The following is a 25,442-nucleotide window of genomic DNA, read 5'->3' on the forward strand; positions in this document are numbered from 1 at the left end:
AATTGATGTTTTTCTGAAATGGGAAAATCACACACACACACACACACACACACACACACACACACTCACATTAAATCTGCCAAATAAAGTAATTTATAAACTCTCTTCTAATTCAAAGAAAAGTAACGCTCTAACAGTTCACAAACAGATGTCAGATTATAGAGCTGGATACACTGTTGCTATAGCAAACTGCTTATTTAGTGTTCTAAAGCAGCTACCCTGCATTATATGCTGCAGAGAGGTCTTTATTTCAACCACATTTAACTTTTTACAGGATATAATAATACCCTGCACATTTCACATAGTGCCTGAAGCACTGCTGATTTCTGTCTGCTTCTCTGAAAAAGCACTCAGCAGAAAAGACTGAACTGCGGCCTGTGGGCTGGAATTCATCAGTTGTTTATTTTAGCAGTTTGAATCCCCCATTAATGATTTTGCACATTAGCAGCTAATCAAACAGTTTAGATAAGGCTGAAAAGAAATGCTTTGCAATATTCTCACACAAAAGAACTAGAATAGGGAGAAAATAAACTTCTGTGCCATCAATCAAAATTAAGGAAATGCAAAATAAATAATAGCAACTGAAGAGAGAAGTAAAATATAATGTTGTAATTATATAAATTAAGAGGCTGGAGAAAGGACCATAGGTTTTCAAGTGAGAAAATAAGTGGAAATGTACCCTCAACATTAGGAAAGCAAAGACATACCATAATAAGACCAAAGACTTTAAATGGAATATAATTTAATACTATGTTAAAAACACTTACTTCTGAATATATACACATTGAAAAATTCCTATGAGGAAGAAAAAAGGTGGGAAAAGAAACCAGTATGACTATTCAGTGTCCTGATGGACCTAGCGCTAGAGACATCCCAAATCGGGATGAAAAGAACAAAGAACTAGGTATCACAGCACCGGGCTCTGTTCGGTCAATAAGGCCACTGGGAATGAGTCACTTAACAAAGTGCTTTTTGTTACTCAACAGAGTGAGGCACTTTTTTTTTTTTTTTAATGTTTGTTTTTTTAAAATTTAATTTATTTATTTTACTTTATTTTATTTTATTTATTTATTTATTTATTTATTTATGGCTGTGTTGGGTCTTCGTTTCTGTACGAGGGCTTTCTCTAATTGCGGCAAGTGGGGGCCGCTCTTCATCGCGGTGCGCGGGCCTCTCACTATCGCGGCCTCTCTTGTCGCGGAGCACAGGCTCCAGACGCGCAGGCTCAGTACTTGTGGCTCACGGGCCTAGTTGCTCCGCGGCATGTGGGATCTTCCCACACCAGGGCTCGAACCCGTGTCCCCTGCATTGGCAGGCAGACTCTCAACCACTGTGCCACCAGGGAAGCCCGGCACTTTTTAAAGTATTCATTTTTTTGGACTAGGGAACAGAGTCAGGGAGTTCAAATGTCTTGATACAGGTCTCAAAGGTAGGAGATGGTAACCAAGATTCAAACCCAGGTCTCCTGTCTTCAAAAACATGTGGTTTTCTCTTACTAGGATTGACCTCACTGGACTGGAGAATCTCCCCTCCAGTTATCAAATTTAATTTGTAGATGTAGAAGAGATAGGAAGAATAGTCACATAGCCAAGAAGAATCAGAGAAAGTGGCATAAAACTGGAAGAAAATGGCTTGAGTAAAACCAGAAATGGCAATATAAGAGAAAAGGGTAGACTATGGAAACATTCTTTTTGTAGAATTCCTTACAATTTTCTCTCAGATGTGAAGATACTAAGGTACCACTCAGTCATTTTGAGTTCAATTTTCCAGGCCCAATTAATTCTTAAGGTATGAAAGAATTTGCAGATACAGAAGCAGGACCTCAAGCAGATATATCTTAACTGAGACTCCAAAAAACTAGGGAGGCAAATCTTGAACTGATTTTTATGAAAGTTAGAAAGCAGATAGATTTCTGAAACAATAGAACCTCACAAGGTTCCATAAAATATTGATGAAGAGGTGGTCTGTGAACAAATTATTTGGAGGGCAAATGGGAGAAGATTCCCAGAAGACCACATCTCTAAGGACAAAACTTGCTAAACCAATCATTCAACTATTCAAATTTTATAAACAACATGTATAAAGATGTGAAAGGCAAGCTCATCAAACAGACGTAATACCAGGCTGGAAGGGACAGCTCATTCTCTGGTTAATTAAGAATAAAATAATATCTGTAAATTGAAGCAATGCTAAACCTAATGAAGTGAAATGTAATTGGAATAAAATCCTGAATTCAGTGTTTTTAAAGCACTGCATAAGTATACATTTCCAGTACAAACTTCAGCACAATTTCATGAAATACATTTGGAGATTCCAGTAGATTACAAATTCAACACAGAGTAACAAGGTAACACAAGATATGACTGCTGAAGAAAAGTGAATAGAACCCTTTAACACTAATAGATATCTAGAATACACATCAAGGAAAGTAATTGCATTGCTGATCAGCTAACACATGAGGTATTGTGGCCACTTCTCAACCAAACATTTTAAAGGACTGAGAAACCAGAGCACCTTCAGATGAAAGTATCATGTCAGTATGAAGACTGGCTGAGGGCCTGGGGGATATTTAGTCTGGAGAAGATAAGACTTTCTTTAAATATGCAAATAATTGACATGAATAAATGGGAGTAAATTCATTTTGCATTTGGCTGTCATGAAGGTGAAGTTACAGGACACAGATGTGAGTTTAACATAATGAAGAACTTGATGACATCTAGATGAGTCCCATAACTGGAAAGTATGTCTCACATCTAGGGAATTTGTTGGCACTGAGAGTTCAAGCTCCAGATGACAATGGAAGATTTTGTTTAGAGATGTCCCAGCAGGAAGCTGGAGATGAGCTCTCTGGTGGACATTTGCTATTCTGGGTGCCCAGTGTCTACTGCCCCATTTTGTGCTAATGAAACCTCAGTTTTTCTTTAGTTGACCCAACAGTCTGAGCCCCACTCTCAGTCCACTTGCTTTTGATAATGTCAACTCTACTCTCACATTCCAAGGATAGAACAAAAAGTCAGGCTAAGCCAAAGAGTGGATTTCATTCCTCTGCCCACAGTGACTGGTTTAGGATGCAAGAAATATGACCTAAAGTCAGGTAGAACACTGACAGTGTTGTAGAACACAAAGTCTCCTTTTAAGGATTTCCTGTTGACCTACATCAAGGACACAGACTACCTCTTCTGTAATTCTGAAGCTGCAAGTGGGGAGGAGGATCAATCAGGGTCTAAGAATGGAGCCAACCAGGAGAAAATGTGTCAAATAGGTGCTGGTGGTGTCGTTTGAGCTACCATACCCTTAAAGTTTTTATTTATACAAACTAATAAATTTCTTTCCCTAAGCTAGTTTGTGTTGGGTTTTCTCCCTTATTGGTTACAGAAAGAATTCCAAGTGATACAACTTCCAAAATCCCTTCCAACTCCATGCGAAGAAATGACAAGTGGTATAATGGAAACACCTTTTAGCACCTAAAAATTAGGGATAAAACCCATGGTTTACTTAAGAGGGTATGTGATGTGAGGCCTGCACAGTAGAACCTCAGCCATAGCTGAGATAAATAAAAGAAAGGCCAAGAAGCAAGCCTCTGACAATGGTGGTGATTTTGACAGAGACCGAGGAACAGCTGTTACTGAGGCAGGAGCTACCCAGCTCCTGCTGGGAGGCATTTAAACAGCTCTAGCTGCCATGCTGCCCGAGCACCAGGGCAGACAAGAGGCTCTTTAAAGTTTCATTACACCCTGCTGGTAATAGGCGTTTCCTATTTTAGCTAGAAGAAGCATCTTAAAGTAGCCATATTGACAGACAGGGAAGAAAATGGAAATCAAATTGAGAAAGGGAGTTGACAGTCATCTTTCAGGAGGGTAAGTGTTTTATCATCATCATCATTATCATTACTATTATTACTACTACTATTATTATTATTTTGTTGCTATGCTTATTTAGCATGATTAAGTAGAAAAGTAAGAGCTGATCAAGGCTATCAGGTAGAAATGAAGAGTAATACTACTTACAAAGACAGAGTTTGTGATGATATCAAAAGAGCTTTGAGTACTGAGTATTAATTAGGGATTATTATTAACTCCAAGCACTGTCTGATACTTAAAGAATGATCAACTACAAAAAATTAGGGGATATAGACTACTAAGATTTGATTTAGAACAAGCTCTAGCCTTATGGAACTTATAATTTTGTGAACATGAGAAGTATCAGGATGGGAAAGGTTCTGAGGAAAATTAATACAGGATTTCTCATCTTTCTATCCAAACAGTGGTAGCAACAAGAATGCAATTTCCACCCCATTTTTAATTTCCATTGTCTCTCACTAGCACATAATAAATTCTTCTGGAAAGTGTTGTCTTTTTCTTTGTATAATCCTTGGATAGTCAATGAGGAAAAAGAAAAATTATGTACATTGTCTATTCTATATAATGTGACTTATACATGTAGGAAGGATGGTCACGTATGACCGTTCAACGAGCAGGGCCCACACATCCGAATCTATTTTCCTACAAAATAACTAACAGAGTAATCCACTTCTTATTCCCTTTGTGAATAATAAAGCAGACAGTGTTAAAAGCAGAGATCCGAGTGCCAGAAGAGAACTTCCTCACAACCATGGATTGCAAAGGCTGCTAGAGGCCAACAGGAAATACAAGAGAGGCAGAAGGAAAGAGAGATAACAAATATTCTTACACCTGAAAGATAAAGAAGAAGAAAGAAGAAACAGATTTAATGAGTAAAATCAGCATGCCTGCCCTGAAGAAGTCTTGCATTTTTGGCCCTTTGTCAGTGCCATTTATTAGGGTAAACACACTGGGGCTTTGGCAATGGAACTGGAATCTATTTACACATGATACTGGTTATCTAGATGAAAGCAAGATGCCAGGAAAAAGCAGGTCTTCAGCTAGGACAGCCATATACGTCCCAGAAAATGTTCTTATGTGGCTCTTGTTTCACAGTCTTGTGTCATCTACCCCAAGCTGGCCTTTACTGATCCCTTTTTTTTTTTTCTATTAAACTATTCCAGCCTCTGCCGTTTACTTGGAATGAATATCACATTAAAATGGAAAATTGGACTTTGTCCAATTTAGCTTTAGCCAGCTGAAACAGTATCAATGGGAGAAAATGATGCTGTAATTTTCTCGTCTGGTAAAATGTGGCTAGAAATCCATGTGGAAAATGTAGCAACATTCATTAAAATGAAGACTATGCTACAATGAATAGTAATAGTTTGCTTTTGAAAGCACTTGTGAAAATATAATTAGATGTTCAATAATGACTAAGATGATGTAACAGAGATGTATGAATAGGGATGCTGAGTTCGATGGCTTTGAACTCTGAAGTGATCTCTTTCTCAGATTCCATTTTTGAGAGTGACAATTGGAAAGGACAATTAAACAGTAACAAAGCTATCAATCTATTCTGAAATGCTAACTGAATTCCATCTTCAACTGCACAAAGAAAACTACATACATGCGTATGTGACAGAGCAGGGTTAGCTTAAGTTTAATCAGCATCTCTGAAAATGGAGGAAGAAAACAACTGAACTGTATATGTGGGTCCTCAATTTTCCAAATGAAACCCTACAGTTGTACACTCGAAAGGACAGATTCATTACACTTATTTCATAAGATATTAAAAAATTTACCTTCATATGTAAATTTGTGATAAAACATGAATAAATGGATATTCATTACTCAGGAGAATTAAGATAACCTGCTAAATTTTGGAATAAGCTTTTAAAAATACAATCATGTAAATGTGCTCGTAATCCTCTAAAAGGCAGTAAGTATAACAAACTGGGTAAGTGGGCCAACTCTGGAGTCAGACGGAAAGGAACTGAAGCCTGACTTTGCCAGGCTAACTGTGAGGTCTGGGGCAAAACACTTACTTTCTCTTGGTTTCTTCACCTGCAAAACGTGAATGATGATGATAATAACAGTGCCTAAATGTTGTGAGGTAATTTATGTAAACGGAACAGTCACAGGAGCACGGTAAACACTCAATGAATGTTAGACTTTCTTACCAAAACTCCCTATAAGATGATAGTGGAAGATAGAATAAAAGGTTGGAAAGAGAAACCCAGAGGGAAAAGCAGGGATATTAGTCTTAGTGTTATTCTTAAGTCTTGTTATTCTTAAGTCTTCGGTGCTCATGAAAAATGCAAATTTAGTAATAAAATTAATCTGTATGGAAATGTGAAGGCCAAGGTACTGACTATTTCTATAATATGGTGGCCAAGCTGCTCTAACTACAATCTCCAGAAGGCACTGTTGTCATGCCAGGGAGCAGTCTGATGGAAAGGGAGAGTCCAATGGCCTTAATATGGTTCTCTACCCAGTACATGAAAATAATGAAGTGCTTTATTGTAGTCAACTAATAATTTTCTTCGTTGATCATTGATCATGATGCACTTTTTCTGAAGTCTTGAAATGCCTCAGCCATGTACTGTCTTAACTGCCTTTAATGTTACTTTCCTTAGGAATGTGAAGGTAGCTTCAAGGGGGAGAGAGCAAAATGCTAAGTAGGCAGAATCACAGACTGTTATTGCCTTCTTTCCATAAACTAGTTTGTGAAACTACCTTAATTGTTTTCAAATGCACAAGACTTTCTCTTTTCTATGTGTCACAGTCATATACTAAAAGAACAAATACGTTTTGCTCACAAAAATCAAGTTCAAAGAAAACCTTGATAGTTCTCTCACCATTATTCTTAGTTTAATGAAAAGCAATGCATGCTATTTTTATCTTCATTTACTCCTTCAAGGAAAAATTATTACTTACTTTCCATCCCAGACATGGTCACCTCTGTGGAAAATCACCAGATTATTCTTAGGGTCCAGAGCCACCCCAGAAACCTGGCCTGGTAACAAGTATACTCCAGGCCAATCCAGTGCCTCTTCTACATGGAAATCTAAAAGATAAATCCATACATTTAGTGTAAAAAAGAAAGCTAGTATAACCTCATGGAGATTCACAATGATTATAAGAAGTTCATGCAGTAATGTCACCAGATGCAAAGAAAAAAAATCAAGCCATGCTCTACATAAAATATACCAACATGCACATGCCAAGGAGCCTCCTGAGCTATGAATAAAGTAAGTGACTGTGAACTTGTTTGGGGATATGCTCTTTTCCTGTTGATAAGATGCCTTGTAAAACCAGTTTATCCTTAAGTCATTAATGGGCAAATTTGAGACTGTCTTCTTAACAAGATTCTTACTTTAAATTAGTATCTTTGGAAAATATGGCAACATGGATGGCATCATTTTAATACAAAGCTTTTAAATGTTGTAAATAAATAGTATTCTTGGGCAATAAGCCCGTTTCTCTCTCTCTCTCTCTCTGTGTGTGTGTGTGTGTGTGTGTGTGTGTCTGTCTTTCTCATCTAACTTCTGTGTAAATTGTGGATGTTCAGAATACATTAGACCCTATAATAAACCAACATTGATAATACCTTGTACAAGGAACTATGTAAGATACCAATCTAATTTCACCTAACTTTAGTGTTCCTATAACAATGGGAATGGAGAGATATTCTTTCACTGCTTATATTTCACTGTTTCCTAACATGAGAAAGGAAAAAATAACAGAAACTCTATGACTGAGTGATTTACAATCACTCTCACTTCTGATCAGAATACATTTATACTTAGAGAATACCTAGGTTCAATTGTTAACCCCTTTTATAAAAATGCTCATGAATAAAGAAGTACCATGTACAGAGTAGCTATACTAACTGAAGATATAAAGTTATGAAGATGCTGTGAAATCCTTTGTATCAGTCTCAATATTTCTTTCCCTCTGAAATGCTTCAACAGAGATGCTGAGAAGTAAAAAAGCAGCAGTTTGAGTCTCCTTTCTCCTTCCCATACTCTGGAGGATGTGGCAACACGCAGTGAAATCCTCAAAGATAAACATTAAAGACTGGAGGAAGAAAGGGAAACACAGGGCTTGTACAGTCAGCTTCTGAAAGCCTGAGAGAATGCTGGTGTGAGAGTAAACGCTTTAAAATAATTCTCTTAACTATACAACAGGAAACAGCAACTTTTCACTCAAAATATTCTTACCTTTGTTCATTTAATTTTTTAAAACAAAAATTAATAACACAGCACAATCAATAGGATGCCTGGAACAGTTTTGTCTACAACCTTTGCTGAAGCATATTCAACAAATATTCCCTAAGTGTATTGTCTATGTAAGGTGTTATGTTAGATTCTGGGGACACAAAGAAATAAAGCATGGTTTTGGTCCTAGAGGGACTCATAGGATAAAATGAAAAAAAACAAAACAAAACCAAAAAAACCCAAAAAACAAACAAACAAAAACCAGAAAGCAAATATTTATGACACAGTGCAATGCAGGAACACAGGAAAGGGTCCATAATCCTTCCTGAGGCTTGGCTGGGAGAGGTAGGTGTTCTCACTTAAAGTTTATTGAATATAGAAGTAGGCAGAGAATATTTCAGTCAGAAAGACGGAAAGTGAGGATGATTATAATTGCAGAATGTGTTTCAAGATCTTTAAGTAATCTGTATGTCTTTAAGGATATCTGTGTATGTCAGGAGGGGGTATGAGAGTGACAATCAGGATTAACAGACCCCAAGATCTAGTTTAGCCTGGAAAATATACGTTGTAGAGCACATGAAGGTATGGCTTTAACAATGACTTAATGAATGTAGTTCTGAGCTGTGGTGTCTTGATCTATACTGTGATTAATTTTGAGGTATGCTGCAAGTACTTTATTAATAGCAGTAAAGCACAAAGCTTGGGAATAATTTACTTTTGAAATATATCAGAGCACGTGAGAATGTCATTCTCGCTCATGTGTGTTTTGCTCTGCCTTCCTGAGTTGGGGAGAAGGGGGGCAGAGTAATAACTGGCGTGCCTAAATTTGCACAGCAGTGGATGTAAATGGGGCTGCTAGGATGAATAGCATTCATCATCTATCATGCTTATTATCTATCATAATAGGAGAAAAGGATGCAAATTGTGACTATAGGCGACTGGGAACCACTGAAGGTTTTCAAGCATGGGGTGACATGAAAAAAACTGTGTTTCTGAAAGTGAACTCAGGAAGCAGGGTATAATTATTATAATTAGAGATGTATGGATGGATTCCCCAAAGAAAATGTTTCAAATTATTTTTAAGTTGCTTGAATCTCAGGTTGTACTTCATTCATTCTCATCTCAGTTACAGCTTGTCTTTTTGGTGGTCATTCTGTACTCATTCAGCAGCTCCTGAAGATTCTGGATGGGCTCCAAGGGAGACTTGAACCTCATAACAATACAGATATTTAGTCGCTTTCATCAGCTTCTCAGAGCCCAGCACCACTGCAACTAGATGGAATTTTGTGAGGGCAAGGATCATGTCTTATTCACTGTTTTGTCACTAATTCTTGCACAGGGCCTGGCCCACTGTAATGGCCTAAAAAATGCACTAAATTGAACTCTGTGCTCCAGTCTCTACTTGTTTATGTTGTCAACTAGCATTTAAACACCTTTATAATCTTTTAGTTCACTTGTACTACCTCTTTTTACCCCTAGTATTGTGCTGAAGCTACTGTGAAGAGACTAAAAAAAATGCTAATTGGCTAATTATTTTCATTAAAGACAATAAATAAATGGCAGGTTTCCTGGAACTTTTCTATTCAGTGGTCCATCATATATTACAGTAAATGTAAAGTAAAATGTAAAATGTAAGGTAAAATGTAAATGTATCATAACAATATTTAAAGACTGTGCTTCCAGGTACTGGAAGCGAGGTGCTCATGAAGATTCAGAGATATTAATTCTGATAGAAATATGCAATGTCCCAAATATCAATAAATATACTATTCTGGCTTCAAATGTGGATTTCACAAAATATTGGAAATACTGTATAAAGAACCTTAATCTGGCTGTGAATAACCCTAATTATCATTGATCTTAGATTGGTAAGCACTCAAAAAGCACTGCCTAATGGGTTGTTAACCTATTTTGTCACTTATAAGAATCCCTTTTGGTTGGGAATTTTCAAGAAGAAAAAGCAGTGTAAATATCTAGAACATATTTATATACTTTTGGTAAATTTTCAAAACAGCAAAGGTGATATGTGAGGAAATGTATAAGAGGGTTAACACTGTAAGAAACCTTGCTCTTTTTGTCAATGCAAAGAAGAACTATTTTGTGCATGGCAAGAACATTCAGAGAAATTATATTAAATTATTTTAAATTTCACTTAAAAATATCATTGTACATTTATTAAGATTACCCAGCCAAGACCTCAAAACTTTCAGGACCTCAAAACCTAGGTCTCTGTGTTAATTACAAATTCTAAAATATTTAAAGGAAAACTGAGTTCACATCCTCTTCTATGAACACTACCTCAGTTAATTGATGTTTTTGCTTCCAGTGTCATCTTTTTCATTATTAGACAGTTAAAGGCTGTTCTCTTTAAGATTAAATGATCAAGAACAAAGCAGTCATTGAGGACGAGTGCTGTATGGATATGGAATAAAAACTGATGTTTTCCCAATCCCTGCCCATCTTTATAAGAGAATCACAGAATACTAGAACAGGACTGGCTCATGCCAGGTCATTTTCTCTATTCATAAAAAAGGAAATACAGGCTTGGGCAAGACTTCAGTCATCAATAGCAAGGGTGATTATTTCCTAATCCTCAGTTACAAACATTTCAAATCCTTATTAAAAATTGTATGACAAAATATATTTGGATTCTAACTTAAACTTAACATTTTCAATCATGGAAAAGTTAAAAATTTGAGTTCAGATTCCTCTTAGTTTTTATCTAAGAAGTAATTCAGTATATGACTAACTCTTAGTTTTTAATCTAAGAAGTAATTCAGTATATGACTAATGTTGTAGACTTACAGTTTTAATTTCAAAATTAAATACAAATTTCTTACATGTGACCTTGGGCAAGCCAACTCCAAGTATCAGCTGCTCTAAATTCAGATGTCAAATGATACGATTATTTCAGAAGAATCTTTGTATTCATTATAAATAAAGGTAATTGTGCAGCCTCATATTCCACCATATATTTAGAAAAAAAGTTACTACTTTCAAAAAAAATTAAACATTACTATTAAAATTGTATCAATAAATCAGTAAGAGGATTAGTGAATTACACCTTTCCAGGAAAGATTAATGTTAGTAATCAATGCTGCTTTCATACGAAATTATTAATAAGCATTTAAAAGGGCATTTTCATTTATCTGTGTACATAAGGACTAAGAGGGACAGACAAAGTTGTCTGTCTAAAGGGACAGACTAAGGACAGACAAAGTTGAGAAAAAACATAATTTCAAACCTAGGACTATGACTTAACTTCACCATAACAAGGCTCTTCATATTTAATCTTAAGGAAAAGACTCTAGTGAAATCAGTAGAAGATTTCAACAACAAGAACAAAATAAAATGGTCGCTTTTTCTATACTTGCAAATTCTCATTTAGTGAGGAAAAGATGCCTTATTTTGGTCAGGGATTGTTATTCATCAGAAGTGCCAACAATAACTATAATTAACTGAAACTATAGGAGAAATATTTATACTCAAATGAGAAAGAAAACAGGAATAATTATAAGGTCTTATTTAGTGGGTGTGGAGTGAGGAAGAGAATTAAGACATAACTAGGGGCTCAGAAGTATTAGCAGAGTTCCTTTTCTTTTAAAAATTTAACTGTAAATGAATCCTCACCTTAGTCAAATTGTTTGGATATTGATTGAGAAAGTATGACCAAAGGCAATCTACACCTAGAGTTATTACAGTTGTAGATAAGATGATGGGATGATTGGAAAAAACCAGCATATCTATCTTATCTATCTATCTATCTATCTATTATTTTATTTTATTGTGAGAGGCAGAGTAATAAAGTGATTAAAAACCAAGACTTGGAGCAAACCTGCCTGGCTTTGAATGTTGGTTTATTGAGCTGTGGCACTTTGGATCCATGGCATGACCTTTCTATGCCTCAGTTTCTTCCTCTATAAATGGGTTTATAAATAGGGTTGTTATGAGAATTAAATGAGTTAATGCATCTAAAACACTTAGCCTGGCTCATAGTAAGGGCTATGTATGGGTTTGTTTTCATTATTCTCCTCTCCTCCAGGGATGAAAATTCAGCCTACTGAATGCTTTATTTTACCCTGGGAATTCTATAAGACTTGAACCTAGGGGTCAGCATATGACTGAAATATGTTAAAAGTAATGGACTCTGAGTAAAGAACAAGTTGTCCATAGAAATTAAGTAAAATGTAAATGTATCATAACAATATTTAAAGACTCTGTGCATTCTCTTATCTGATGGGAAGCATCACACAAATGCAGATGTATTTTATGTCCAAGGGTGTGTAACAAATGTTGAATCAGGCTTCCATATGCTAGCAAATAGTAGTCCAATCAGATGTGACAGCAAGAGAATAGCTGTCTGCAGTTTTAAATTTATTTTTCAATGAATCTAGTTTCCAGAAGGCAACTAGAATAAAGACTATGATTTTCTTTCTACTCTATTAATGCTGTCTCAATATAGATGTCAAACTAATGGTAGAAACCAAACTATGTTAAGTGTAAAAAGGAGTGCATTTGCCTCTCAATTTACCAGGTTGGATATTTTCACACTGTACATCATATATTACAGGAAAACATCACGGCAGATCAATGTAAGTGATCAGCGATTTGAAGAGCCACAAACTCCCATTATGATAGAACACTGCCAAGTCATTTTCTCAGTTTATCAACTCAGAGTGCCAATTTTTGCAGCTTTCCTACACATTGCAAGAAAATTCTCTCATGGATGCTACTTAAGCTAAAATAATTAATACTTAGTTCTACTACTTTGGTGTTTAAATTTTTGAAATCTTAGTCCAACTTGACATTAATGGTAGCAATTATAATCATAATTATTGTTAACATATTATAGCATTTATTAAGTGCTTTTCTTTAATTAAAGTTAGATATTAGATAGTGTTATGGTAAACAGTGAAAGAAAATTGAAAAGACTTTTAGAAATAGCTTACCTAAATATGAGTTTTGTTATTTTGCATTTAATTTTTTAAAAATTTTGAATCAGAGTAGTGAAGTAACACTAAAATAAGTCATTTCAGAAAGGAAATACATGCACATTTTCTTCCTGTAACTAGAATTTGTGCTGTATGTTTCTGTAACTTATTGCTTTATTTATTTCAATGACATTCACCCACATACTTAAAATGAAAGGAAACTTCCTGAACCAGATCCTGGAGAAACATTTTTTTCCTGGACACTGCCATTCTGACTACCTTGGAAGGTATAAGGAGATTTGGCCAGTAAGTGTATTTTGAGTATTTTAAGCATTTCTTTCTTAGAAAAACTAAGTAGGTTTTAGGAATACAATTCCTTAAGTCAAACTGTGATTTTTACATTGACATTTATGATGCCTATAAATGACCATGATATTATTTCAAATCATAGAGTAACAAAGGCAAGTCATAGATAACATAGAAACTAAATTTTTGGTGGTGAGCACACTGTAGGGTATACAGAAATAAAAATATAATATTGTACACGTGAAACATACATAATGTTACAAACCAATGTTACTTCAATAAAAAATAAATACTTCAATAAAAAAAAAAGACAAGTCATGGAATAAAGCATGATGCAACTCTAACATTTCATGCTTGAATAGAATTGTATTCTCACCAAAGAGGCCCTTTTCCCTTTTATATTTATGTGTTGTTCGGGTTACAATTTACTGTCCTTAATATAGACGTTCAGACAGACACTCCAGTCTTTCTATGAAATGGATAGGGGCATGATAAACTGCAGATTTCTAGACACCATACTCAGAGATGTCAATTCAGTTGCTCTTAGTAGGATTCAGGAGTCTAGATTTTTCATAATTACCCTAGGTGATTCTGATGCAAGAGGGTCCAGGGACCACCTCTTGAGAAACACAGTTTTATTAGGTAAATTTAGAAGGAGTTAGAGCAGGGCTGACCCTGTTTAAATATGAAGAGGTAAAAATCTGGGTTCCATTTAACATCTCATAGAGACTATTAGGCCAGTCCTAATGGACAATGCTTGAAACTCCTGTGTGAGCAAAAGGCACTGCATCCTAATTTTTTTCAATTATAAATAAAAATCAGTTGGGTGTTGAATAATTTATGGCTTCCTGCAAAGCTGTATTTGAAAACATCAAGCTGGCAGCCTGTGCCATTCCAGCCCACGCATGGACAGCTGCCATGCATGCATATCCGTTACTTTTTTAGGGATTATCTCCACATGCTGTATTATCTGGCTTTCCACATTAGCAAGTAACATGAAACACAATCAATATCACAGAAGCCACAACACAATTAAAGACAAAGATGAGGCATCCATAGCTTGCTGGTACAGAAACCTGAAGGGAATAAGGTATTGTCCTCTAATTACAGAAGCCAATCCTGGTTAGAAGTAAAGATAAATCTGATAGTTACTGACTTGCTGGAGGTCCCTTCAGATATAACTACTCAACTTTCCAATTAAGATAGTAATTGATAATGGAACTTAAGAAATCAAAGTCATAAAAATGGTTACATTTTACAAGTCAATTGGATGAGAATGTTGGAGGTGTTAAGATTCCTCTGAGAGGAATTTAATTACCTTAAAGGAAGGTAGTGTATAACCATTTCATACACCAGGACTTTACATATCAGGTTTGAATTTTCAGTTTATTCCCATTGAGCTAAATGGAGAATGTTGATTTGGTAAGAATCTGTTACCCTGAATTTCATACGCCACCCACCCCAATATGATACAAAGATTTTGGGTCTTAGTAATTCTGGCTCATCAACTGAACAGAAACTGAATTTACATATTGATAGTACTGGACCAAAACAAAAAGGAAAACTCAAACAAAGGTGATATCTGACAACCCAAATATGAGTCATGTTTTTTCTAATGATAAGTCCTTTTCATTGGTGAGCTTTCTCACCCATTAATTTTTATTCCCTTCAGATTTTGCTTATGTGGATTGTAGCGTTTCACATTTTATTCTTTAAAAGAAGCCCTAAACGCACCTCCTGTGTGTTCTGGTTCCCAGGTGCCTTCACCGGGTAGCGGCTGCTGTAATGACAAAACTCTGCTCTCCGGTGGCCTCAAAGTAGATGCTAGTCTGTGGAATTTGTGAATTCTGTCTCTGACAAGAACAGCATTGTCCCTCTCATGTTCTGCACTCTCTCTGGCATCAGACTGACCAAGATCCTTCTTTTGGACTACATTTGCAATCTCAGCTACCAGGTCTGACTCTGATTCTGCCTTTTCTGTAGGATTATATTTATGCACATGAACAACATCTTCCCTTTCTCCTAGCAGCTTGGAAAGTAGTGAATAGAAATCACCTGTGAAAAAAAGAGAAGAGATAAGGGGTGGAGAGTTGATAAGATTGCAAAATTTACAAAATTTTGTGCCTTAAATAATATCACCTCCTGATTCCTCATACTAAGTGAGAGAGAAGGTTGCTCTCAGATGTTCAAGCACGGGGAGAAAAAGATGATTTTCCAGAACAATGAAAAAATAATATGCTTCACATTTCATTTTACAAACCACCCATTGCCTTCTGTTATCTCAGGAGTCAACAACACTAAATAACCTCTATTAGCATAATAGTAGAAACAAAATAATGCATATGTGACTGCAGGGCATGTTTCAATAAATGGTTTTCAACAAGGTTAGTTTGGATTGATTTGGAAGTCAGAGTTCGTCAGCTTTCTAAAATAAAATATTATCAACAGCTACATCAGAAGACAGCTATCTTCATAGGCAAACCCTTTGAAGTTGTCTTCTAAAAGCCTATTAAAATGTAATCCACAAAAAATTAAATGTATATTTTTGAGCAGGTGCTATAAAACACAGAAAATCCAACATCCACTTGGCAACTGGAAAACCAAAGTTTTATTATTTTGTTAACTGTGTTACTGTAAGTAGCTCCAGTTGTTTATTTTAAATAAGAAATGAATAAATTCCAGAAAAATAATTTTGTGAGAAAAGAATATTTTTAAATCAGTTTCAAGCAAAAGAGATTTTAACAAACTAGTATCATTGGAATGATACATCACTGAAATGTATTTCATGTCTTCCTGTACTAAGAAGTAAACTTGGATATGATAATATAATTCCACGAAAACAAATTATTTATAAAATATTACAACAGATACAACATACGACTATGGAAGGCTCATGAAGCATTTTAATCCTCATCAGTTACATCTGTGGCTTCAAATCCATTCACATCAACTGTGTGAATGGGAAACATGTATATTCTCAATGGAATCATAAATCTGCTTTTCTAACCCAAACCCAAAGGAAACCCACAGTTCTTCCTTTTTGCACTCTATACTAAGTGCTGCTAATGAAACTTATGATTGTGGAGTCCTTTTGCTTAAGTTTTAATTACATTTATAGCACGATCAGATAACATTTATAAAATCTTTTTTATGACCATTAGGAAATAAAAATAATAACTGGTTTAGCCAGGATACATTCCACTAAAGAATATGTTATTAAAATATTGGTGCAAGGGGATATGAAGTCTTTCCAAAATGATGCTGAGATCCTGTCATGTTTATAAATAATCTTGGTTTAATGATTCAAAGTAGGTTTTCAATTCTTGCCCATGAAAGCAGCTTATCCTAGGTGAGATCTTTAATCAGAAAATAATTACCAAGTATTAGGGCCAATATCAGTAAATGAACAAAGCAAATTACAATGCAACCAATTCCGGTAGGCCACAGTGGCATTCTGCCTTACAGAAGAGAAATTAACCCATTACTGTGTAATTCTCCTGCCCCACACACTAAATATAAATAGCTTAATATGCTGTTGTGCAATGAAACATTTTACATAGACGATAAAAACAAGATGATTTCAGGAACAGAAAAAGAACACAATTTTAAAACTTAAATCTATGACATTAGGCTAATGTTGATGGAGGAACACAGGCTTTGAACTATGAATAGTTATTCAGGTTTGTCAGTAAAAATCTAAAAGCTGTGATAAAATACCAAATACAGAGTACTCGGTTCCTTTGAAATGATCATTTACAATGATCACTGGGTTAGGAAAACAAAAATTTAGCAATGTAAGAGGCTTGGCTCCACACAAATGCACCGGCCTTGTGAGAACATAGCTTCAGAGCAGCATCTCACTTCTAGAGATTACACGCAGGAGCCACTAGATGGCTATCTCTTACATTCTTATGCACAAACCAGAAAGGTTTCTTTTTTTTTTTCTCTTCTGGTGTATGGAATATATGAAATCCCAAAACGTTAACCGTCTTTCTTAGTCATATTAAGATCTTGATTGAGGAAATCTACCTAACCTTTAATACAATGGATGGAACAGAACATAAACAGAGGAAGTTGGGTGGTCTCTACCCCAGTTTCATTTCTCAATATTCTCTTTTTCTTTTCAGTTTATATTATAGCCATTTTGGACTTTTACTTCCTTGAATGTCAACTCTAAGAAGATATTGTTTCTTCTTCCTGGGACATTCTCTCCCTAGTAATCAACTAGTTCCTCAACCTTCAGATGTTACTTAGGCGTCACTTACATCCAAGAAGCCTGCCTTGACAGTCAGATTACGGGTGGCTGCTATGTGCACCTACAGCACTCTGCTCTTTCCTTGTATTGTTATTACCCAATGTCTGGTCTGCACTTCACACTAGTGTTCGGATCCAACCCCTGACACTTAATAGCTATTCTGTGCCTTTAAGCAAGTTACTTAACCTTTTAAAATAGATAATGAAAACTACCCTTAAAATTTGTTTTGTGGATTTAAAGAAGATAGTTAATGTAAAATACCCAGTCCAGTGTATTTCATAAAGTAGATATCACTAAATTATAGCTATTATAATTACTAACGACAAAGATAGAAACTCTAGTTGCAACATGCATTTGATTCAATCTATTGTTTACCTAAAATTAAAAAAAAATCAGTTTCTGTTTCGTATTGAAGTATTGGGATTTTCATAATGGAAAAAAGCCACCTTTAAGTTTACAGCCCTCTATTTTCTCAGCAAGTCATTACGGCTGCCTTTGTGATTTGCTTCCTGATTTTGCCAAAGAAGGTTGTACCTGCACTTCTGCACTTTCTCTCTCTCTCCTTTTTTCTTTTTTTATTAGTCTATTTTTGGAGAAAGAACTATCCCTACCCCAGTGTTCTGGATGCCAGCCCTCCCTGAGCCTTCTGAAGCCTTTCCCATCTCCTTTTTCTTTCCTTTCTAATACAATTACTCTGCCAAAGATTTGACTCAGGATATAAACACACTCACTTCGGGCTTATCTTGAGTGGTCATGGAGGCGAGAAGAGACCCTCCTCTGACAAAGCATGTCTTTCAAGCTTTTTCATTTTCCCTCTTTCTTTAACAAGTTCCAGCACCATCTACAAGAGCTTTCTATGATAATGGAAATAGTCTATACCTGTGCTGCCAATATGATAGCTCCTAGACACATGGGACTATTGAGTATTTGTAATGTGGCCAGTAAGACTGAGAAACTTAACTTTTAAGTTTACTTACTTTTAATTCATTTATATTCAAAGTTAAATAGCCACACGCAGTTAGTATCTACCATACTGGACAGTGTGGGATTATGTGCTGCTTCATCCTTCCTCATATCCTCTTTCTTCCTAAATCGAAGGCATTTGCTTCCACTCCCTGCTTCACTCCTGTATGGCTTCTGCATGAGTTGCTCAAGAGCTCCTAGCTGCCAAAGCCAATAGACTCTTCATCCTGACCTACTGGTGGCATATACCCCTTTATAGTTCCTTCAGAACCTCTCTCCTTATAATATTGTTCTTTCCAGATCTTCACCTGTCATCTTGGCTTCCTCTTATTCTGCCCAACATATGGAATGTTCCTGTTTTCTGAGGTCTTTCCCTGGCATACTTTTATTGTCCCTGGCTAAGTCTTCTTCCTACTAAGTGATCTCAGCCACTCACAAAGCTTAAGCTGCTACATTCAGACAAGTGACTCCAAAATCTGGAGATTTCCTAGAACCTAGAACTTAGTGGTATATAAAACTGCCATCTGGAAATTTCCACTTGGATTGAATGTCAATTTCAATGGGATTTTGAACTCAACATGTCTAAACCTGGGCTCTTAATCTTCTCCCCATACTTTATTTTTTTTATAGTATCTCTCTCAGTGATGAAACCATGTTTTGGGACAATCAATCCAGAAAACTAGATTCATTTTTCTCTCACCAGTGAATCACAAAGTCATTTGATTCATCGATGCCGATTTGTCAACATCACCTTTTCCCTCCCTCCCACCAGTACTCACCTGAGATTCTTATCACCCCATAATTGTCATGCTGAAGGACTACCCCTTCTTCTTCAGAACAGACCCTCACCCTTGCCTTCGATGGAAAAGTCTGTCTGGAATGGTATTAAAGCTGCTCGACCTTTGTGCAACTGACTTGTGATTGAGGGTAACCTGCGTCCCCTAGATACTTCCCAGTTATGACCCCTTTTCCTCAGTTCAGTTAACCTATGTGTTTCGGGGTAGTATTCTCTAATTCTATTCTGGGTCCTGCTGCTAAGCAGACCATATAATTTAATTACCAAACTGGGACACATTTGAGAAAAGAAAGGGGTGTTGTTAATATTTATACTAGGCATAAACTGGTACAATCCTGGAAAAACTGGGAGGTATAATTACCCTACTTATTCTCAACAGAGATAACATATAAAGAAGTACTTTATAAACTACAAATGACAGTAATAGTAATAGCAGCTAATACTTTTTGAGAGCTCAGCATGACCAAGTCACTTTACTGAGTGCTTTATACGACAGAACACATTTAACCTCTGTGAAATACTTACTGTCCTCATTTTAGATGAGGAATCTAATGGCACAGTACTAAGGTGCACAGCCGGTAGCATGCTGAACTTCGATTTGAAGGAGACAGCCTGACCGAGGGATCCACCTTCTAAGTATCACTATACTGGATCCAGGTTCCCTTATCTTTTCTGTACTGGCCGTATCTCTTTCCTGTGAATTCACCTCAGACCTGTCAATCTTACTATATTAAATTTTTTTTTTTCTTTTTAAAGTAACAGTCTACTGAGCTCAGGTGCCAGGTTTATGATTTAACCGAAAAAGTTTCTTTTTTTTGTCCTATCCTGGCTTGTCTTCTTTTTATTATAACTTATAAGACTCTAATAAATTAGTCAATACCTACATATACAATAGTAATTTGCACAAAGCTGGCCTAAAGAATAATGACTGGTTTCTTTTTGGCTTGAAAAAGTAGAAAAGTTTTCTATTGTCTATTCTCTTTAATAGTTTTCACTTACCACTGGCAACATACCTTACATGTATGATAAAATTCTCTAAAATGATCTAAAAAAACTTTTTTCGTACATTAAAATTATCTGAGAAGGGACAAATGGCAAGGTATAAATGTGATTTTATATAAAAATAACCCCCTCTCATTTCTTATATATTGTCATATTTCCAGTGATTAGTACTGTTCCTATTATAGCAGATACTCAATAAATGATTCTGGAATGAATACTATGTTATAAATGGCTTCTGCATTAGTAAAGACAAAAATTTTTCCTTGATGATTTTAGGCTGCAGTGAGTTCCATTTCTTTCTTTTCCTCACTTCAAACTTTGATTCTTATCTTAAGAAATGCAGAAATGCTCTAAGTCTTTAAGTTATTTGGCTGAGTGGGTTTGGTATTTGGGAAACATTAGTGAAGTAGCAGCTAATGTGTCAGGAAAAGGAACACAGCCTAACACAAGAGAGTCTAAAACACTACCAACTAAACTCCAAGTTTGTTAGCTGTGTGCTTGTGTTAACTATTTCATGGCTCAATGGACATTTTTCTATTTAGTTGGGATCACTCACTATTCCCTCCCACCAGCATGGAAGTTTCTCTGGTTTACTTTTAGGAATATGGTAAGATCAAAATAAACAAGATGGAAACATACCTTGAAAAAAGTGCCCCATGCTTTTTTTCTTTTAATAAAATGCTTTAAGCTTACTGGATTAAAAAATAAGTATCCCTACTTTTAGACAGCATAAAATCTTAATTGTGGCAGGCATTTTTATTTTTAAAGTGATCAAGAGCCTCTTGGTAATCTTTCAGAATATAAACTGCCATTTCCCACACAAATCACTAGTACTTCATTACCTAAAACAAACAGCTTTTGTTACTGCTTATTGCTCTATGATTTCTATGGTACATGGAGAGTAAATAGGATATTCATTAGCAGTTTAACCACTGACAAAATATGCCAAGTAACCAAGCTAATGAGATCACAATAATGCAACAACAACTGATTAATAAGAGGGATACAAGGAATGAAAAGATATAAGCATTTCTTTATAGATTTTCATATTTTAGTTTATGAGTCAGTCATAGCTGACACTTTGCCTTCTGGTTAAAGTTGATCTGGCTTACTGACTGTTTACTTATTACTAACCCGCAACATTTATCCTACTAGCCTTAGATAAATAAAACACATGATCATGATGACCAGCTCAAGGATCATACTTTATTACTTTTTCCTCCTATAGGACTCATCTGATTGGGAAACAATCAGAAATGGGCCTTTTAACTCTTTTCCTTTTTTTAAGAAAATGAGACAAATGTGAAAAAGGAGAAGTTAGGAGATGATGACTTTTGCAACTGCCATACCCGCTGATCTATATCAGAAAGGCCAACCATGCGATAAATGATCATTCATATCTGCCTATTCTGTTATTAGGAAACCAATTCAAAAGAGCATCCACTCAGCTTCCCAGAGCCTTGGCGGGGTATTTAGAGTTGTGTTTGATAGATGAGTTCAATAAATAAAGACTTGTGAGCTGCTCATAAATCATAACAAACTGAACGGAAATATAAACAAGACTTGTATCTTCTTTAAAACAGCAAAGTGGTATTGAGAATGCTTGGAATAAGCTAAGAAGATGCTACTAAAATCATTTGGACTTTATTAGGGGATGAAGGGAGTGTCCTATTTTGAACAACAAAGGAATATAAATTTTAACTACTAAGCCCAGCCTGTGTTTTGTTCTTCTCATAAATGGTTTATCAACTGTTACTTTAATAAGCTTTTACAGCAGACTACTGTCCTGTTAAGTTGCAACCTTGTTCCCTTGATTCTGCTTATTTGGTAAAACATGCCAATGGTAATTCATTTTTGTTAGCATAAAACCATTGTGAAATTATTCTGTTTCACAGAAGGTGTCTGAAGACCTTTAACTATCTGGGGCCATGGAGTGTTTTCCCTCTACAAATTGTATTTTTGTCATATTCCTCCTGCTTTGGGATATAGTAGCTCATGCTGACCTTTGAGTATAAAGATTGATTATATGAGGGCATGAAGACTACAATGAGAAGAGTTTGGAGCAAACTGAATAAAACATGCTAAAGGTCCTATCTGCAGCAAAAGAAATGCTGTCCAGAGAATAACATACAATAACAAGGACATACTGGTATTGCAGATTTGACTTTCAATTCTGCCTTGAGGTTTTTTTTAATTTTAATTAATTAATTAATTAATTAATTTTTGGCTGCATTGGGTCCTCGTTGCTGCGCGCGGGCCCTTTCCAGCTGCGGCAAGCGGGGGCTACCCTTTGCCGTGGTGTGCTGGCCTCTCACTGCAGTGGCCTCTCCCGTTGTGGAGCACCGGCTCCAGGCATGTGGGCTTCAGCAGTTGTGGCTCGCAGGCTCTAGAGCGCAGGCTCAGTAGTTGTGGCGCACGGGCTTAGGTGCTCCGCGGCATGTGGGATCCTCCAGGACCAGGGCTCAAACCCATGTCCCCTGCTCTGGCAGGCAGATTCCCAACCACTGGCCACCAGGGAAGTCCCTGCCTTGAGTTTTTTTAAGACATAAAATCTTCCCAATACAACTGACATAAGTTTCAACAGTAGATCTATACTTTGAATTTTAAAGGAGAGAAACACCCAAATTCAGAACTCCTAAATGTAGTTGTATAGATTCGTGCTTGAAGCTGGCATGCCTTTTAGTTTCAGCCCACATTCCTTGCCTGAACAATGTTGATAGAATGTTCAGGTTGTACCTTTAGTATAGTGAACATATATAAAAAATCATAATGCATAAGAAATAAAGAGGAAAAAAAACATGCCTTAGTTTCCTAAAAGTGCCAACCAGAACATATAAGTAAAGGATACATTTGTGTGTGAAAAATCTGAAAAATCTCAACATCTTTCTCATTCTGTATAGTCTCCTAGGATTCATTTCCTCCACCCAGAATCACTGTCTAGTTGGGTTTTATTGTTTAGCTTATTGTACTTATTACATACACAGGGAATTCTTCACTTACAACGTTTTCAAAGCTTGGTGACATTTCCGTTTGTTTTGAATAGCCATTAGTGTTTTTCTGCATAGAAGCAGGCATAATCAACTCATTCACCTAAGCTCACCTGTAGACAAATAGGCTATTTTCAAAGCACTATGGGCAGGAATATACACATATTATGCAGTCATTAAAAATCCTGAATGCCAATAATTTTTATAGTTGGAGGAAATATTCAAGATATGGTATTTTAAAAAGAAGATATAAAAATGTGCATACATTATGACCTAAATATTTTAAAAATAATATACTTATATATGTAAAATATATATTTCACACAGGGTGTACATATACACCCATATTTCTGGGGATTATGGATGATTTTTGTTTACTTCTTCATACTTTTCTATAACTTCCATATATTCTATAATGAATATGATTAAAAAATTCTAATAAGCATTATTTTTTAAAAATCTCTGCAGATTCAATTAAAGCCTCATTAAAATGTTTTCCACTGTTGGGCTTCCCTGGTGGCACAGTGGTTAAGAATCCGCCTGCCAATGCAGGGGACATGGGTTCGAGGCCTGGTCTGGGAAGATCCCACATATTGTGGAGCAACTAAGCCTGTGCGCCACAACTACTGAGCCTGCACTCTAGAGCCTGCAAGCCACAACTACAGAGCCTGCGCTCTAGAACCCACAAGCCACAACTACTGAGCCCGTGAGCCACAGCTACTGAAGCCCATGCACCTAGAGTCCATGCTCTGCAACAAGAGAAGCCACTGCAATGAGAAGCCCGCGCACAGCAATGAAGAGTAGCCCCCCTTCGCCGCAACTAGAGAAAGCCCGCGCGCAGCAACAAAGACCCAATGCAGCCAAAAATAAATAAATAAAATAAATAAATTTATTAAAAAAAAATGTTTTCCACTGTTGCATGATCCAGGACAACCTGATAGGTAAAGATGTCTATATAATGAGGTTCCTCTGGTGTCTCCGTAATTATACTTTTTGAGATAGAGTCTGAGATACATTTGCCTTCGGCCAAATTTTGTTCAAGAGGCAGCAAAGGCAGACAAGGATGCTGCAGCAGGTTAGTGTGCTTGTGAGTAAGCACAGGATGGGCAATTCTACATGGATTCACACAACTCAGATGTCTCTTTCAAACTAGTTAACTTCTGGTCAAGGTTAATATTCTGGTGAAAATTAATAGCTAGCAATTTTAGTGATAAGAATTTCAAAGGATATAAAACATTTATATTTCTCCTGCAGAAATAGAGTATTAGATAAACCTGTGTTAAATAGATTATTAGTTTGCTTTGGTTTTTTTTTTTTCTCTCCATGTTGGAGGTACCTACTACTTCCTGCCCATTTGTGGCACTGCTACATTTCTTTTTTTTCAGCCTATGGCATGTGAGTCTTTCTCTCTCTCTCTCTCTCTCTCTTTTTTTTACTACCTCAGTAAAGGTCATCCTTTCTTTCCAACACAGCATTTATGACATATCATGACCTTTATCTTCCTGTCTGCTTTGCCAATGTATTAAGACAGGAAGCAAAAAAAAAAAATATTGTTTGTATTATCCAGGTAGAACTTTCTCTATTATTTAGTCACTGATGGGTACAGAGCTTGCCTTTGGGTACATGTCCTCTTATGTTTTGGCTCTTTTCTTTCCTGCCTCTCAACTGTTCTATTTCCAATGGGAGTTTTATATCCTGTGTGACCAAAATAGATGCTGTCTGTTAGTTTATAGCTAGCACAACTGAAATAATTCAGGGCTTTTATGTATCGGAGAGTTAAAATATTGAAAGAATCAATACAACCAGGAGGAGTATTTGAACGTAACTTGTTTTTGCCAGAACACCAAAATAAGGCAAAGGGTAAAGTCTGAGGGATTTCTTTAAAAATCAGCCTACGTGATGTAATTTATTTGAATAATTAGAGCCCTCCTATCATCTACTTGGTCAATTTAACACCCCAGGGAATGAATACAAATAGACACTTTGTGCAAACAAACATCTCTCAGAAGAATGGGATACTCTCTCAGTAATGAGTAGATTTGCCCTGTGTATTGCAAGGAGATAGATTGATCTAACTAGCAAATCAAATAAACTATGTGTACAAATATGCATTTGGAATATTTCTATATTTCTCTTTAAA

General features: G+C 36.1%; 1 protein-coding gene and 1 long non-coding RNA gene across 10 annotated transcripts in view; one reads left to right on the plus strand and one right to left on the minus strand.

Annotated features, from left to right (window-relative positions):
• PAM (peptidylglycine alpha-amidating monooxygenase) overlaps positions 1-25,442 on the minus strand; it is a 283,154-nt gene that overhangs the window by 27,449 nt on the left and 230,263 nt on the right. For 6 of the 9 annotated variants that reach the window (XM_082458073.1, XM_082458071.1, XM_082458072.1 and 3 more), the window contains 2 exons: positions 15,034-15,354; positions 6,780-6,909 (listed from right to left, as the gene is read on the minus strand). In XM_082458073.1, coding sequence (XP_082314199.1) covers positions 6,780-6,909; positions 15,034-15,354 — 451 coding nt within the window. The remainder of the gene's footprint in view (positions 1-6,779; positions 6,910-15,033; positions 15,355-25,442) is intronic. The other 3 variants (XM_082458076.1, XM_082458077.1, XM_082458078.1) reach the window with 1 other exon arrangement.
• Positions 1-25,442, plus strand: part of LOC309659044 — a 464,689-nt gene that overhangs the window by 7,683 nt on the left and 431,564 nt on the right. The gene's annotated exons all lie outside the window — the stretch shown is intronic.

Source organism: Balaenoptera physalus, assembly GCF_965194825.1.
Source record: "Balaenoptera physalus genome assembly, chromosome: 3".
NCBI classification, from domain to species: Eukaryota; Metazoa; Chordata; class Mammalia; order Artiodactyla; family Balaenopteridae; genus Balaenoptera; species Balaenoptera physalus.